The following is a 17,978-nucleotide window of genomic DNA, read 5'->3' as shown; positions in this document are numbered from 1 at the left end:
CATAACTTCTTATCAATTCAGCTGATCTTCTTATCCATTGATGGGCTCCAGGGAGAAACTGAGGCTGGGATGGGAAAGGAATGGGTTTTCGGATTGCTAGTGACAGAGACAGGGCACCTCCTCCATCATGTCCCTCATCACTTGGATGTGTGTAGGGCTGAATCTTGCCATGGCCTGCATGTGCTGTGTGTGGCTGACATTTCTGGTGGTCATCAGGATGTCTGGTCTTTCCGAATGACTTGTGTTGGCCAACAAGACATGGGCAAAACATGCCATCTCTGGGCAGGGGAGTTTAAAACCAGGCATGGTTTTCTGTTTCTTTGCTTCGCCAGACCTTGACACCTCATTTGGAGATGGTGACATCCTAAGGTGGTGGCCCCTTCGAGCGAGCATGATGAAAAGAGCCTTCTCTAACCCACGAAGTGGAAGTGAATCACTGTTGCTATAAGCAGCTGAGATAATTTCTTACCACAGCTCAACTGCGGACCAATACACCATCCCCTTGGCTGAGTCTCTTTGCTACAACCCTCAACTCTTTCCCTGTGGAGCTTCCTCAGAGGGAGTTTTTGGACTTAAATGAAAACACTGTGTGAGAGGGATTAGTGTGGTTGGAGGTTACAGAGGGGGAGAACTCGGATATGGAGGATGTAGCTGACCTTTTGGCTGAGGGGCCTGAACCTGGCCCCATCATATTGGGACACTCCCTCAGTCTTGACTAACACATATGTTCTCTTTGTAGGTGGCCCGTCCCCGGGTGGCGGTGCCCCCTGGCACCTTCGGAATGTCCTCAGTGATTCAGTGGAGAGCTCAGATGATGAATTCTTTGATGCTAGAGGTAAGCGAGCCTCATCTCCGCCCCACCAGTTGGGCGATCTTTCTAGAAGTCCTACAAAGTGGATCCCTGCTGAGAACCAGAGAGGTCGCCATCCACACTTGTGGTTTTGTACTCCATAGACAGTGGGTGGGAATGGGGGCTCAGTACCTGAGGTTCACTCTTTGAAATATTTTCAAAGCTCCTAGTGTGTGCAGGTGCTCAGGGTACCGTGGAATACAGTGAGTTCGTCGTTTGCTGCTCTCATAAGCATGTGTTTGGGCTCAAGAGCAAACATCAGAAGAGGATACAGAGGGAAAGCCAGTCACTGGTGGGAGCGACATATGTCATCTAGCTCAAAGTACCAGCTGACGTGGGAGAGCATGTAGCCCGGGCACTGGCTTAGATGTTGGTGGGATACCCTTTCTGCAGAGCCAAGAAGTAGGAGCTTGTCAGGTGAGGAGAAGGAAGAGGCTTCCAGGCAGATATGGCAGCAGGTATGGTGTCTCTAGCCTAGGAAAGACTGAAGAATGTTTCTGGCTCTGAAGGGAGACCCACGTGGTGGTGGTGGGGAAAGTGGTTCACCAGGGGAAAGGGAAGGGTACATGAGACTGGTCCAGATGCCAACAGTATCTATGTGGCTTCTAAGACAGGCCTCACAGATATGGAGAAAGCCACCAGTGATACTCAGGAGACTGTGACAGATAGTGGGCATCCAAATGGTACCTAGAGGGGTCCCAAGAGTGGTATTTCAAGTAGAGAGAACACAGGAGCCAACGTGAGATTATACTAGGCAGATGTAGGGGCAGGAGGTTTGTCAATCTGGAATTAGGAGAGCAGACAGGGTAGCCATGTTGAGCTAGGCTGGGTGAAAAAGGGGTCCTAGCGCCTTCTAGGCTTGTAGGTTTCACTCTGAAACATAAGCCAAGATTAGGGAGCTGACTTATTTGAGATGGGGCTAGTTTTCAATACTTGGTAAATATGATCTTAGGGACAGACACATTATGACGAACAGCATGTGGACTTAGGACAAGACAGCAGGGACCAGTCTGAACATGACCTCCACTTCGGCTTCAGGCATGGTGTTCCCTTTCTGGGGTCTGAGTTTCTTATCAGCTCTGTGTGTCCTCAGTCGGAGAATACTTCCCAAGTATTGGGGTTCAGGGGATTTCTAGGGAAGCCTGCCCGAATGGCCCTGAGCTGTCCCCACTTAAGCCTTCCCCATTCTTGGCTCTGGGTAGAGAAGCCTCTCCCCAGTAATGTCCCTAAACCAGCCCGTTGGGGGCTCATTTCCCATCTTCCCTTGGTGTCTGATTGGAGTGGCTGCCAGGGCTGCTATTCTCCATAGCAACTAGCCCACAGTGTGACAGCACAGCTTCAATATTTTGATACGCAGAAGAGTTTCGTTTCAATATTTCTGCAGTTCATCAGGGCTGCTATGATGGCGTGCTGCAGGAGGCAAGCATCTCTGGGTGGCACCAGGTCAACTCTCTCTGTGGCCTGTCTTCCCTGTGAGCAGCTGAGGAACCTTCCTGCTCCCATCCGTAGGACCATTGTCGCAGCCTCCTTCAGCTGTCTCAGTGAGCTTGGCCTACTGTGTGCTCCCATCTCCACAGCGCTCCATGTTTGTTCCTCTTCCCTTGCTTTATCACCTCCTTCTTTTCTCTCTTCGTTCTTCCAGGATCCCAGACTTCTCCTCAACGGGTGGCCTCAAACCCAGATCATATAAGAGCTGAGATATCCCTCAAGATCTCGTGTGTGTGTGTGTGTGTGTGTGTGTGTGTGTGTGTGTGTGTGTGTGTGTATGATTCCTCGGGTGCTATCCACTTTGATTTTGGAGACAGGGTCTTCCGTTGCCCTGGTACAGACCACTAAGACTAGCTAGGCTAGTCAAAGAGCCCCAGGGACCCACTTGCCTCCATCTCCCCAGGTCTGGTAGTACAAACTACCCAGCATTTTATGTGTGTGTGTTGGGGATCAAGCTAAGTCTTCATGCTCACACAGCAAGCATTTTACTAGCTAAGCCTCTTCCCAGCCCCATTCTATTTTACAAGGTGAGAAACTCGGAGGCAGGGGATTTTACTTAGGGCTGCAGACTGTAGCAGAGCAGGGGGTATAATCCGACTTCATTTATCCCTTCTTTCACAAGCATTTATTATCTGTTCAACCAGTGTTGGGCCCCATCCTCACTGTGCAGATTGAAGACAGGTCCCATCCCATGGCTTGGATAGCAGGTGGAGAGGGAGAAGACAGCGCACAAGCAAATGACATACATTGAGAGTTGCTGTAAAGACAACACAAAGCAATAGACGTTTCTCTGAAGAGGATGTGTGGATGGCAAGCAAACACATGAAAAGTTGCTCAATACTATCCGTCATCAAAGAAAGGCAAATAAAAGCTTCAAAGAGGGCTTGGGAGGGTGGCTGAGCTGGTAAAGGGCTTGCCTTGCAAGCCCAGGGACCTGAGTTCAATCCCTAGCACTCACATGAAGACACTGGGCATTGCTATAGTCCCAGAACTGGGGAGGGCCACAGAAGCGTCCTCAGTGCTCACTGGCTAGTAGTCTAATTGATGAGATCCTGACCACTGAGAGACTCTGGCTCAAGGAAATGGGAGATGGTGTTCCTGAGGATGGTGCCGAGGCTGTCCTCTGGTCTCCACAGGCACGTGTACATACACGCACACACTAAAAACAGAATGCAACAGTAAAGGTGGGCTGGTGAGAGGGCTCAGCAGGTAAGGGTGCTTGCTGCCAAGCCTGATGACCTGAGTTTGATCCTGGGAACCAGGTGGTAGAAGCCCAGAGCCAACCCCTGAGAGCTGTTCTTTGACCACCATGTGTGATTTGTGGTATAGGAGTGCCCTCCGCCATATGCATACAAAGTTAAGTAAACAAATCTAAATACAAGAAGTCGTTTGAACTGCAGTGATACCACCATACGCCCTTTAGAATGATTCATTAAAGTAGCTGCAATGGGGAAGAACACGGTGCTTTCAAATCCTTGGGGGCAGTGGACAATTTCAGAAAATTGGTGGCAGTTTCTAAAGAAGGTTGGGGAATGTAGCTCAATGTCGAGTCTCCCAGCATGCACAGGGGACTAGGCTCCCCCCACTCCCCCAGTACTGTGACCCTTTTATTGCTAGGTGTTTATTCAAATGAAGGGAAATGTTATGTCAGTTTGAGTTATGCTAGCCTCCGTCTGAAAACATCCCAAGTGAAAACCAGCGAGCGAATGGGTGGGCAGAGTCTATTCTAGAAGAAAGGAGTGAACTGAAGCATGCAGGAGTGTGGACAACATCAGAATAAGTCACTCTGACAGAAAACAAGTCCGACCGAGGCAGAGCACACTGAGTGACTGCCCTGACGAAAAACTCTAGAAAATGCCAAGCAGCCCACAGGGACAGGAAGCAGATCAATGGTCTCAGAATGGGAAGGAGAGCAAAAACAACGGGAGAAAACTGGGCGTGATCACTGCCTAGCAGCATCTACAGCTGTCACAATGTTACACTGGGTCATTCATTCATTCATTCATTCATTCATTCATTATTTCCCTCAATTTTTTATTAGGAGATTTAAATTTACACAATACAAACTGATAAAAATTGAAAGTCATTTAGTTCAAAATAAAAATGGCTAGGAATTGCTTGTTCCCCTTGGTTCTCCTCTCTGGTTCTAAGCGCCCACTCCTCTTCCTACGAATATGCATGGACAAGCTGGGCTTGGCCTTTACAGGGCTAGAAGCTGGGAAGAGGAGGGATCTGGAGCCTGATTATATTTAGGTATGCTGGCACTGGGAATTCTGACCAAGAACAAAGCAAAGGGACATCCTCCCCGTCACAGGACGCCAACTTTCTGTTCTTTGTCCATCTCTGTTCTCTTTTTCTTTGGTGCTTCCTGTCTTCCATAGCAACTAGGAGAAGCTGATGCTCAGATTAACAACCCGAATTTTATAGAAGACTAAGGCAAACTCATGTCCCATAGCTGGTTAGGGGCTTAGACCAGATCTTCCCTCCTGGTTGGCCTGCTGTGAGCATATGGACTCCAAGACTCCAAGTTGGGACAAGAGGACATAATATAAAGTGGAGTCTGAGTGCCCAGGTCTTCATCACGGTAGTGCCATTGACCGGCTGCCACCTGAGCTCAGACACGGCTCAAAGCCCTGGCTGGAGTTCCCCTCTAGACGATAATAGGGATATAGTCATTAGCCCATGGGTGAAGGAGGAGAGGAGTGGTGATTGCTAGACAGAGGAGCTATTACAGATGCAAGCCACAGGGGCCCCTGAGGTCCTGCCCTCATCCCATACTAGGGGAGGTGAGAGAGGGAGTGCCTTTAAGTTTCTGGGTATTTGTGGAATGGGGAACATTCTCAGCATGAGAGAGAATTAGTTGAGTTCAGAGAAGCCCAAGGGATGGGGTCTACATTAGAGCAGGGTGAAGGTGAGGACCAAGCAACAAGCACTCAGGTCCTTGGAAAGATGGTTCTGTGGGCCTGATGTGAATGATGCTGGACAACCAACTAAAAAAGGTGACAAATAATTTGGTCTATGGGCACAGAATGCCTTGAGCTCTGGGAAGAAAGACAGGCTCCCTAATAATCCTGGAGGCCGAGCTTGCAGGACACTCCCAGGCTTTGGCTTAGAGCGGACTCATGTGGGGTCAAGGTTGGAGTTGTACTGATGGTGAGTGGGGCTCAACATGGGGAACAAAACCACCCAGGCAGTCACACAGATGCTCCCTCTGGGGTCCCAGGCAGTCACACAGATGCTCCCTCTGGGGTCCCAGGCAGTCATACAGATGCTCCCTCTGGGGTCCCAGGCAGTCATACAGATGTTCCCAGTCACCCAGGCAGTCATACAGATGCTCCCTCTGGGGTCCCAGGCAGTCATACAGATGCTCCCTTTGGGGTGCTGTGGGTGCTGTGCGGAGGCAGCTCTATTGGGAGAGAAAGTGCGTGAGGCCAGGGTTGTGTCTTGTGACCCCTCTGTTAGGAAACATTTCAAGTGGAGCCATTTTGCATGCTGTGCACCCCCTCCTTTGTGTGTGTGTCTCTCTCTGTGTGTGTGTCCATCCTTTGTGTGTGTGTGTCCATCCTTTGTGTGTGTGTGTGTGTGTCCGTGTGTGTTTTCTCTGTGCTTCACAGGGGACAAAGCCCATTGTTTCCAGAATGAAGATCTGAAGGATGAGTGTGAAGAGTGGGGACAAGCCAGAATTCTAGAGGGAGGGAGAAGCAAGAGACAAAGCATTTTGGAGGGGTGAGCTTGAGCAAGTGGAGAGGGAGAGCATAGAAAGAGATCCCAGATAGCAGAGGGAAAGGGAGCAGGAGAGAGAGAGGAACACACACACACACACACACACACACACACACACACACACACACAGAGAGAGAGAGAGAGAGAGAGAGAAGAGACTACAAGTCAACACACACACACACACACACAGAGAGAGAGAGAGAGAGAGAGAGGAGTCTACAAGTCAACACACACACACACACACACACACACACACACACACACAGAAGAGACTACAAGTCACTATGCTCAGAGCTACAGACCCCAAGGGCTCTGACAGCTTCACACTGCTGCATTGTGGGAATCACTATCTAGATTGCACTGAGCAGCACCTACTGCCCACCCTGCACCCCACTCTCTGTTCTTCCCACACTGGAGTTCTTTGTGATGGTGCCCTTCACATCATTGGCTTCCTATGGGACAGGGGTAACATCTTTAACACACAGTATGTGCTTGGAAGGCTGTTTGCTGCAGGGTGGTTGTTGGAATGGCCAAAAGAATACTTGCTTGCTTGGGTAACCAACTGAGCCAAGAGACAGAATTAAGGCCTGTGCCCCGATGCCTGGGTTTAACCTGTTTGGGATTCTGTTTCCTCAAGGATAAGCCACCTTATATTTTGCACACTGTTTTTAGCTTGTGTAGTTCTTTCAAACTTATATTATTTGTCCCTGTGGCAGCTTGCTAGAGGATGTAGAGAGTCAGACATTTTTATTGCCATTTAAGGGACAAGAAAACAGAAAAAGCAGTGGGGGGAGGGGCATGCAAAAACAAAGCTCACAGCTTGTACAGTCTTCGCTGGAACCTGGTCAGATCTCTGCCCAGTGTTGGATGCCACTTGCAGGTGTGAACTCGTCCCCAGAGGGAGGACCGAGGAAGCCTTCCAGGTGTGTGGGACCAGCCAACACAAGTCATCCAGGACAGGGTATTGGAGGGTAGGATGTCAGGGATTTCTTTGCTCTTTTGTGATACAGTTTCTCACTGTGTAGCCTAGGTTGGCCCCAAACTTAATGATCCTCCCTCCACAGTCTCCCTGGTGCTGCAATTACAGACGTAAGCCACAATAGCGGGCTTCAGGATATCTGAGCTTACCCAGTGCTCAGAATCCTGTTTGCTGGCAGAACTTTTGAGCAAGGAGTTTTCAACTACTGCTTGCCTCGGTTTCCCTGTTTATAAAATAAAGATAGTAATCATTGTTCCTTGGTGTGCGGGTACGTGTGTGTGTGTGTGTGTGTGTGTGATGTTGTGTGGTTTTGTGGCGTGTATATACTTGTTATTGTGGGTTTGTTCATATGTGTGCACATGGAGGTCAGAGGTTGATGTTGGGTATCTTCTGTGATAACTCCTCATCTTTACTTTTTGTGACAGGATCTCTCACTATACCTGAAACTCCATTTGGCGAGGCTGTCTGGTTAAACAGCTTCAGAAACCCACCTGTCTCTGTCCCACAACTCCCAGCACTGGGGCTACAAGCATGTGATGCTATTCATCTCTTTTGTGGGTCCTAGGAATCCAAACACAGGCATCTACACCTGTACGGCAGTATTTTGCTGACAGAGCCACCCCTAGCCCCATCGTTTGTCCCATTTTTATGAAAATGGAATTAGCGTTTGTTTCTTTATATGGTTTGAGGGAGGGTCTTCTGTAGCCCAGGTTGGTCTTACGTTCACTCTGTAACCAACGCGGCCTTGAAGTTTAGATCTTCTGCCTCCACCTCCCGAGTGCAGGGATTGCAGAAGTGCACTGCTGCCCCTGGCTTATGAATTAGTATTTGTACATCACATATACCAATCTCACTTGTAAAAGTTTTATAAGGACGGTTAAATCAATCCAATAAATAACACAATAAGGCAGGAGGCATTGTCAGAGATGGGATCTGCATTACTGAGCCCGGGTGTGAGTCAGAGCGCTGGACAGCTCCCAGAGATTTTGGTCCACCATATTGGTTGCTGGAGAAACCCTCTGCCAGAGAGGCAGGTACCAGCCTTTATTATTCATTATCCTGAACTTGGGGATTCTCCTCGACATCCTTGCTGTCTGCGATGTCAAGGAAGACTCAAAGCTCTTCACTAAGAGGGCTCATCTTGAGGTGGAAGGTGGAGTGAGAAGCACGTCCACTCCCACAAGTGTGCTATTACAGAAACATTCCTCCTCAGGATGAGCGACTGTGTCACATGTGTGGTGTTGGAGACAGGGGACCCAGAGGCTTGTGTGCAGTGTGGTCAGGGGGTGTGGCCCCACCAATGCTTCCTAGAATAATCATTAAGGATGGAGTCAGGGATAGGGGTTGTTGAGCAGGGAATAGAGGCATTCTCCTGTAGTTGAGATGAAAACTAAGGACTCCATTCAGCTTAGACGGCTTAGAATCAGACGGAGTTCTCTATGCTTACTTCAGAACTGCTTCTGCATCCATCCGGCTCCAACCAGCCTACGCCCTGCTGGTGAATTACTTGTCTGGAGAAAAACTGAGCCCAGTGGCTCTTATCTCTGGGCCCCTTCTGTACCCTGAGGCTCTGACACACTTCATCTCAGTTGATCCTTCCCAGAACTCTGAGTTGGAAACTGCCTGCCTCATTTTGCTGTTGGGAAAATGGAGGTTCATAGAAGTCCAGTCACATTCCTAAAGGAAAATTATGGGCAAATAATGAGGCTTAGGTTTTGGTCCTTTCTTTCCAAGAAATGCTAGTTCCAATGTTAGCATTGGATGACAGCCTCCTTTTCGCTTTCTCCTTCTAGCATGTAGGTGAGTCACAGCGTCAAGCCCTTATTGCAATGACGAATTCCTCAATAGTTTAGTCCTGCTACTGAAGTAACTTTCAGTAGTTAAAGTCTCGGGTGGAGGAAGTGCTCAACGGTAGAGCACTTGTCTGGAGTGTCAAAGGTCCTGGGTTCCGTCTCTAGCACTGCAAAAAAAAAGTTGAAGTCTATTTCAACGTATGGGTGAAATGCGTACCCCCTCAGACACCAGCTCTGGTTAGTGCTACCTAAGTAGCCTATCTGCTAACACCCGTCTCTCCTCCTCCCACAGAGGAGGTGGCTGAAGGAAAGAATGCCATCCTTATTGGAATGAGCCAGTGGAGCTCCAATGACCTGGTGGAGCAGATTGAGACCATGGGGAAGCTGGATGAGCATCAAGGTGAGTCTGCCTCTCCCAAGCCCTGGCTGTGCACGTGTGTTGCAGGGTGGGGCTGGACCTGCCCATTGTATCTGGGACCTACAGGAACTCTCTGGGTGGCAGAGGGTGGAGGTGGAGGGCGGTCTATGGAGTTGCATGGCATGTGTATGTGTGGCAGAACAACTCCAGGGCATGTCCACAGGATACTTCCCTTGTTCATCAAGTGGCATTCCGAAGCAAGGGTAATTAAGGGCAATCTAGGCCAAACTGACAAGTTCCAGGTCTATGGGACTGAGATCATTTAGATGAAGATAGGCTCCCAGGAACTAACCCACTCCTAAGACCTCACAAATCCCTTCCTAAGGCAGTTATAGCCCAGTGACTTCCTACCAGGCTTCATCTTTCGGAGGTTCCACTGTCTCCATGCTATGACGCTGGGGACTAAGCACCCAGCACACCCAATCCACAGCACTCATTTTCTTTTTCTATCTTTTCTTGGCCTTGACACCAGACAGTTTTAGTCTGGGCCAGAGAGGCTTAGTGGCTATAGCCATCCTATCAGGAGCTGTCTAGTGGAGGCGGTGTTGACCCAGCTCAAGAAAATGGTCACTTTGCCCAAGCACCCAATCCTTTTCTTATCCTACGTCCCTTCACTTTTGGGCCAGAGCTTGTCTCATGCAGAAGAACCCATCCTGAGAGATGGGTAAGGCTAAGCTGTTGTTTTCACTTTATGAATGAAGAAGCTACGAGAAACTGGGTCTGAGTCTTATTTAAGGTCATTCCAGTCTAGGACAGCATCTCTACATTGGCCTTCGTGGCCAGATGCAGACTGTCCCCTTCCTTGAATGTGACAGCAGTCTAGGGAATGTTTAAAGACTGGGTCCTACTAGCTTGACTTGAGATCTGGGAGATAGTGCTCCAGCCACATATTTGCAGATGGCCCCTCAGTCTGGTCTTTGCTTCACACCCCAGGAGCTCAGAAGGGGTCAAGAATGGGTCGAATTCTGGATCCTCCTCTCCAAACATGGCTGGTAGCCACAAAAAAAGACAAAGCCAGGTTTGTAGTCACCGCTCAGTTGGCCTTCCCTCCTCACTCCCACCCCCACCTATCTGCTAAGGCTTGTGTGACTCAGACCCAGTGTGAGCTCAGCAGGGGTGAGGGAGAGGCAGGGTGAACTGTGAGGGTGGTATGGTGGGGGGGGGGCTGGGAAGGGTGTTAAGGAAACAGAAGGAAGGTCCATTGGACAGGCAGAGCCTCAGAGTCTAAAGTCTGGACAGGAGCCTGGGTCCTGCTGTATTTCAGCAGCTCTCTGGGTTTCTTCAGCTGCAGTGTGGGTACAAGTATTAAGGGTGTGAGCATTATGAAATAATACTTGCAAAAATGTACCCAGTCACAGGTCGTCTTGAGCGGTGGAGTGAACAATCTTGTATAAGCATAGCAAACGCCTTGTGGGGGTGCAGGATCAAGTCAGGGAAGTGAGTGGTCTGATTGCAAGGGCTGGTGCCATAGTTCCCAGTGCAGAATGTGCAGCAGGGAGCAGGGATGGAAGAGGGAACTCAGACGGGCAAGCCAGCTGCACTTCTGCCTCCCACTTTCCTGTGGATTCACAGTGTGAGTTGCCGTAACCTGAAGGGACATACATGTGAAGTGTCCCTTCAGATAGCAATTGTGGGGCCTCCGCACAAACCTAGCCTGGTGTTAGATGCAGGGGAACGAAGATGGACAAGATTACATCTTCATCCTTGGGGCCTGCAGCACAGTGGCAGGATGCTCTGAAGTGAGGCAGACTCAGCAAAGGGTTGAAGGTGGAGGCTCTGACGATTCCAGAAGGATTTCTGAGTGCACTCGCTGGAAAAGAACTGATGATCTAAACAAGCTGATGCATCTGCCGGCTTCAGGCTTTCTACCCTTCTCACACCTCATCCCATGCTAGTGCCTTGGCTGGCCCACCTTACCTCCAGCTAAGACCTCTTCGGAGCTCCAGACTTGGGGTTGTTGGTAGCACCCTGTCTGGACGACTCAAAGACCTCTCATGCTCTTCAGCTTCAGAGTGCAGTTGACTTCCCTCTGCCCCTTGACTTCTCTTCTGCATTTCATCTTGTCCGTCCATCACTATTTCTGTCACACTACACAGGCTTTTCCCAGTCATCCGGACATCCAGTCCTTGAGGCACTAACTGAGGAGAGTGCACCAGTGTGCACATGCTCCTGGGCCATAGTCCGTCCGTCCGTCCGTCCTTCCTTCCTTCCCTCCCTCATTCCCTTCCTCCTTTCCTTCCTTCCCTCCCTCCCTCCCTCACTCCCTTCCTCCTTTCCTTCCTTTTTATTTGTTTGTTTGCTTTTGTGTGTTTTTGAGACAGGGTCTCTTTTTGTAGCCCTGGCTGTCCTAGAGCACATTATGTAGAACAGGCTGGCTTGAACTCACAAAGATCCTCCTGCCTCTGCCTCCCAAAGGTGTGGTCTTGTTTTTCTTTCTCTGAACTGGAGGGTTTCACTCACCCAGAATATTCCTTTGCTGAATTTACAGTTCACAGTTTCTATTCCCCATGGGTAGTGCACACTCAGACCCCCCACACCCATATGTGTCACAGGCTTAGGGTGTTAGTTACTCATGGGTGACTTTTTCTTTCTCACTGTCTGTGAATGTTTCTTTGGCTGCTGCCCCAAAGGAATGGTGTCTGAGTGTGCATGTACGTGTATGTGAGTTTGCGTGTATGCATGTTGGTATATGTGCTTAATTGCACATGTGTATGTTTGTGTCTAGGTTTATGCCATGTACATTTGTGTATATGCAATGTGTATTTAAGTGTTTGTATGTGTGTGTGTTTATATGTATGTGTGTTTTAAGTGTTTGGACATGTGTTTGGGTGCATATGCATATATATATATATATATATATATATATATATATGAGTATTCCTTTATGGATGTCACATCCTTTAGCTCCTCATTATCCACAGACTGGGGTCAAGTCTGGAGTTGGCAATTTGTACCCAGTCCTTGGGCTGGACCCTCCAGCCATGGGATCCCAGGTCTGCTCTGTGCAGCTGTTGTCTTCTTTTCCTGGGCACCCCTGGGTGTCCTTTATCAGTCGCTAATCTTCATCTCAGGCCTGGCTGTACAGTCGCCAACCGGTCGATATGTATTCTGCTCAAAACCACCCTTCGGCGTTAGCCCTGTGCCCTTTAGTTATTATTTGACCATAACTTGTCCTGTTTTAACGTAGTAATTCTTACTGTAATAAAAGCCACGTGACCTAAATATACTTTTTAAAAATACGTCAAGTGTCTGAGTCAGCAGCGCCAGGTCACACGGCTGTCTGGCTGTCACCACGCATCTTAGGAACTTTGTTACCATTCCAAACTGACACACCGCAGTGAGCACCAATTCCCAACCCCCAGCCCCTGACAAGAGCAGGCCGTTTCCTTCTCCAGAGCAGTCGCCTCATGCAGCGTTTGTCCCTTTGTGTCTGGGTTTTTCATTAGCATAATGTTTTTGAGATCCACCCGTGTTGGAGCACGGATGGGGACTTTATCCCATCCGTGGCTGAGTAACTTTCCATTGAATGCCGCATTATGTTCATCCACTCATCTGTTGATGGGCATCCAGGTTGTTTCCGCTTTCCACCTATTGTGACTAATGCGACTGTGAATGCTAGAGTACAAATATCCACCTTCTTCCTTGATAGAGTCTGGTTGAAAGGACACTCAAACAATAAAAACAAAGCCAAAGTCTTCCTTCCCAGTCCCTCCCACTGCAGACCTCACTGAACCACTTTCCAGTGTGCACAGTTCAATGGCTCAGATTAGACATTAGCATTGCAGATCATGTTTTCAAAAACTTAACAGTAGTCTGGAAGAACTTTTCACACAGGAAGCAGATTCATCCCGTTCTAACTCGCACCATTGCATGATAGACGCACTGTCACTTGCATACACATTCTGTTGCAATAGACATCGACATATTTCATGATTAAAGGAATGCTTAAACTTTAAGATTATGCCCCTGTGCATGTCTCTGTGTGACTACACGCATGTGAGTGCAGGTACCCACAGAGGCCAGAAGAGGGCATCAGATCCCCTGGCGCTAGAGATACAGGTGGTTGTAAGCTTCTTGACATGGGGGCTGGGAACCAAACTCAGGTTTTCTGCAAGATTGGTGTGCACTCTGAACTGCTGGGTCCACTCTCTAGTGCTACTAGCCACTCTTCTGAATTGTTGTTGGTTGTTTATTATTAGTGTGTTCCTGTGTGTGTGTGTGTGTGTTTGTGTGTGTGTGTGTGTGTGTGTGTGTGTGTGTGTGTTTAAACAGGGTCTCTTTATGTGATCGGGGCTATCCTAGAACTTGCTATATAGACTAGGGTGGACTTGAACTCACAGAGTCTGCCTGCCTCTGCCTCTGCCTCTGCCTCTGCCTCTGCCTCTGCCTCTGCCTCTGCCTCTGCCTCTGCCTCTGCCTGATTTTCTTAAACACATTTTTTTTTCTCATCTTTTATTGGAATGTTTGCCCTTTGCTTTTACTTATAAGGAAGCCTTTACAGATTCTAGACATAGCTCATTTTCTGTTATTGAGTAGTTACTTTTCTTACGACTGTGACCCATTACCCGACAGGAGGCAACCTAAAGGAGGAAAGATTGATTTTTTTTTTTTGGGGTCAGGTGATACAATCTATCATGTCTGAGAAGGGACCACATCTCCCTGAATCAAGAAGCAGAGAAATGAACATGCCTGGATTCTGCTGACTTTTTCTTTTCCTTTCCTTTTTAAAGAACCAAACCAAACCAAACCAAACCAAAACAGGTGTATATGTATGTGCATGTGTGGTCTGCATGCTTACATGTGTGCATGCACATATGTGTGTGAGAGACCAGAGTTTGACTTTCAGTGTCTTCCCCAGTTATTTTCTGCTTCATATATTGAAGCAGGGGTTCTCGAAGTATACACTCATTTGTTTAGTCCGGCTCGCTAGCTTGCCGGGGGCTGTTAGTACAGGCTGCTGTACCCACCTACATTTATGTGAGTGTTGAGGACCTGAACCCAGGTCCTCCCACTTGCACGGCGAGTGAGTGCTTTGCTGAGCCATCACCCCAGCCTCTCCTAATTCTGTTCATTTTGTCTGGAAGCCCAGCCCATGGAATAGTGTTGGCCACAGTTGGGGTGGGCCTTCTTCCTCAGTTAATCCTTTTAAAGAAACCCTTCAAAGAGACCCTGAGCAGATCCAAAACTGTGCCTCTCTAATGGCCTAGACTTTGTAGTGCAGTAGAATTGACAATCAGAATTAACCATCACAGCTGTGTATTTGAGATCTTGCTTCTTCGAAAGCTTGCACCAGCACCAACAGTTTGTCAGCTGACTCTTTTGGGTTTTTCAATATGCCATATCATTTAAAAATCTTAGCAGTTACACGCTTGCCAGTATTTATGTAACCTATTTTTCTCTTTAAATTGCACCACTTGGCTGTCTTAGCGTTTGCCTCCATATTTACTCCCAGCTCCATGGTAGGGTAACCCAGTTTAAAAGGGGTTTTTTATTTATCTTTATTTATCTATCTATGTGCCTATGTGAATTTATGTGTGGCACATGCATGCAGGTGCCTATAGAGGCCAGAAGAGGACATCGGATAACCTGGAACCGGAGTTACAGGTGGCCAGCAGCTGCCATGTGGGTGCCGGGAACTGAATTCATGACCTCTGGAAGAGCGACACATGCCCTTAATCACTAAGCCATCTCTCCAGTCTCAGTGATTCATGTTTACCGCCAAAATCGCAATTCACAACAAAAACATGGCATGTATGAGGCTTATGGTTTCAGAAATGTTCATCGGTGAAAAAAAACTTTCTAAAAATATAAATCATGTCCTTGCCTGTTTCCTTTGTTAGGCACCCATCCCTCCGTGTCATTTTGAAGCCTTTTTGCCAAAGACTTACCAATTTTGATTTTTTAAAAAAAAGGGTTCTTAGTTTTATTTATTTATTTATTTTTTCGGAGCTGAGGACTGAACCCAGGGCCTTGCGCTTGCTAGGCAAGTGCTCTACCACTGAGCTAAATCCCCAACCCCCTTAGTTTTATTTTTAATAAAGCTCCACAGTCACTCCTTTTCCTATTTAATTTACATAAATCAACGTCGCTTTTGTTTCAGGACGTCTCCCTCTTACTCTCCCGATGATGTAATTAGAGAGGACACTCACTGGCCCTTTCTGAGGCTCCAGAGGGATCGTTTTTTTCAATGGGAGAGTAATTTCGCAACTATCAAACTTTTGATGATTTTTTTTTCTTAAAGGGACCCCCCAAATTGTACAAGTTTCAATCACGACAAAACGTGTCCTGCCCACTGGGCCATCTCAGCAGCCTGAGTAAGGAATCTCTTCCCTCAGTTATGCCGAAGGAGTTCAAAGTCTCCATCTTCCTCCTCTTGATCTATGAGTATTCAGCACCCTTTATAAGAAAGTCTTGGTGAATAGGTTATTTTCACTATGGTTTTTAGTATCCTGTGATTAAAATGTTTGAATTTTAAGTATTATTCCTTTGAAGGTTTTTCTTCTTTAACATGTATTTCCCCTCTCTGAATATTACATACAGGGTGTCTCTGTGTAGCTCTGGTTGTCCTGGAAATTGCTATGTAGAGCAGACTGGCCTTGATCTCACAGAAACCCATCTGCCTCTGCCTCCCTAGTGCCGGGTTTCTGTACATGTTTTTAAAGATAAACTTCCTCTGTTTGTAGGTTCTGGTTTCTCCATCTATTATGTCAAACAAATCAATCAGTACAGTTTCTCCTTTCAATTTTCAAATGTCTTTGATTGACATAACTAAATTTCTTACCCCCTCTTCTGTATTTCTAAAACTTTACATTTTTAACAGTTATTTGTGTGTGTTTATATGTGTAGACCGGGATACACTCTCTCAGAGTCTGTTTTTTTTCCTTCCACCTTGTGACTTCTGGGGACCGAACACAAGTCGTCAGGCTTGGTAGCAAGCAGTTTGGCCCCGAGACATCTGGCTTGTTCAACAACTCCTTGTGCTTCTAAACCTTTGTTTAGCCTTTGAATGCAACATCTCTTACATCCACGAGATCCTTGTCAGTGGCTTTCTTGGCGTGCAGTATCTCTGCTGAGCGGTTGGAGGTCAGTGTAATCCTTATTCCTATGTGGACTGCCTGGAGTTCTGTCCCAAGGCTGTAAATACTCTGGTGTCTCCTCTTTATGCTTAGCCCACTCTGTTTCTGACAGATTCCCTGGTACCCGGATGCACTCATCCTTGCTGGGAAATTTCCTCTTCATTGTTCCTTCAGTTCAAGCACATTTTCCTGTTTGTCTTTCCAGTGCTTACGCTAGACAGATGCAAGGATTTTTGTAGCAGCGTTTCAACTTGTCCTTATATCCACCTCCCTTTTCAGAGACAGGGCCTCACTATGCAGCTCTGGCTTTCCTGAAACGCATTATATAAACCAGGCTGGCCTTGAACTCATGGACCTGCCTGCCTCTGCCTCCCCGGTGCACCACTATACCTAGCTAACTTGCCTGTATTCTTTTTATTTCAATTGCATTTTTATTTACATTTAAAATGTTATCCCATTTCCTGCCCCCTCCCCCCCAAATCCTCTATCCTATCCCCCTGCTTCTATGACAGTGTTCCCTCACCCACTCTCCCACCTCCCTGCCCTGACATTCCCCTATACTGGGATATCGAGCCTTGACAGGACCAAGGGCTTCTCCTCCCATTGATGCCTGACAAGGCCATCCTCTGCTACATATGCGGATGGAGCCATAGATCCATTCCTGTGTACTCTTTGGTTGGTGGTTTAGTTCCTGGGAGCTCTGGGAGGTCTGATTGGTTGATACTGTTGTTCTTCCTACGGGGTTGCAAACCCCTTCAGCTCCTTCAGTCCTTTCTCTAACTCCTTCATCGGTGACCCCGTTCACAGTTCAATGGTTGGCTGCGAGCATCCGCCTCTGTATCTGTCATGCCCTGGCAGAGCCTCTCAGGAGACAGCTGAATCAGGCTCCTGCCAGCATGCACTTCTTGGCATCCACAATATTGTCTGGGTTTGATGGCTGTCTATGGGAGGCAGCTCCAGGTGGGGCAGTCTCTGGATGGCCTTTCAGTATCTGCTCCACACTTTGTCTCCATGTTTCCTCTTGTGAGTATTTTTGTTCCCCCTTCTAAGAAGGTTTAAAGCATCCACACTTTGGTTTTCCTTCTTCTTGAGCTTCATGTGGTTTGTGAATTGTTTCTTGGGTATTCTGAGTTTTGGGGCTAATACTTATCAATGAGTGCAGACCATGTGTGTTCTTTTGTGACTGGGCTAACTCACTCTGCATGATATTTTCTAGTTCCATCCATTTGCCTAAGAATTTCATGAAGTCATCGTTTTTAATAGCTGAGTAGTACTCCATTGTGTAAATTGTCTGTACTCTTATTTCTTGGTTCTGTTTGGTTTCTGGGCACTTTTTCCTCAGCTCTAAACAACAGGGTGTCCCTTCTCTTCTCCTCGGCACTTTCTGTCCGTGGGTCGGCATCTATGGAGCTGGTTTTCCTTTCAGCAAGCGTCTTTCCACTCTCTTCTGCTCTCGTCTGTTTTGTTGCCTAACACCCTGGCATTGACTCATATTGAGCACGGGTTCCTTCTTTTTTTTTTTTTTTTTTTTTTTTTGGTTCTTTTTTTCAGAGCTGGGGACCGAACCCAGGGCCTTGCGCTTCCTAGGCAAGCGCTCTACCACTGAGCTAAATCCCCACCCCTGCACGGGTTCCTTCTATGCGTTCTGAAG

The 17,978-nt window shown here is 47.7% G+C and overlaps 1 protein-coding gene across 2 annotated transcripts in view; it reads left to right on the top strand.

The window, feature by feature from the left end:
- The window catches only part of Pitpnm3 (PITPNM family member 3), a 91,957-nt gene that overhangs the window by 15,804 nt on the left and 58,175 nt on the right, over window positions 1-17,978 (top strand). For both annotated transcript variants that reach the window (XM_039087319.2, XM_063270035.1), the window contains exons 2-3: window positions 740-835; window positions 9,126-9,233. In XM_039087319.2, coding sequence (XP_038943247.1) covers window positions 740-835; window positions 9,126-9,233 — 204 coding nt within the window. The remainder of the gene's footprint in view (window positions 1-739; window positions 836-9,125; window positions 9,234-17,978) is intronic.

This window comes from Rattus norvegicus, chromosome 10 (genome assembly GCF_036323735.1).
Source record: "Rattus norvegicus strain BN/NHsdMcwi chromosome 10, GRCr8, whole genome shotgun sequence".
NCBI classification, from domain to species: domain Eukaryota; kingdom Metazoa; phylum Chordata; class Mammalia; order Rodentia; family Muridae; genus Rattus; species Rattus norvegicus.
This window is presented reverse-complemented; position numbering and strand designations above follow the sequence as displayed.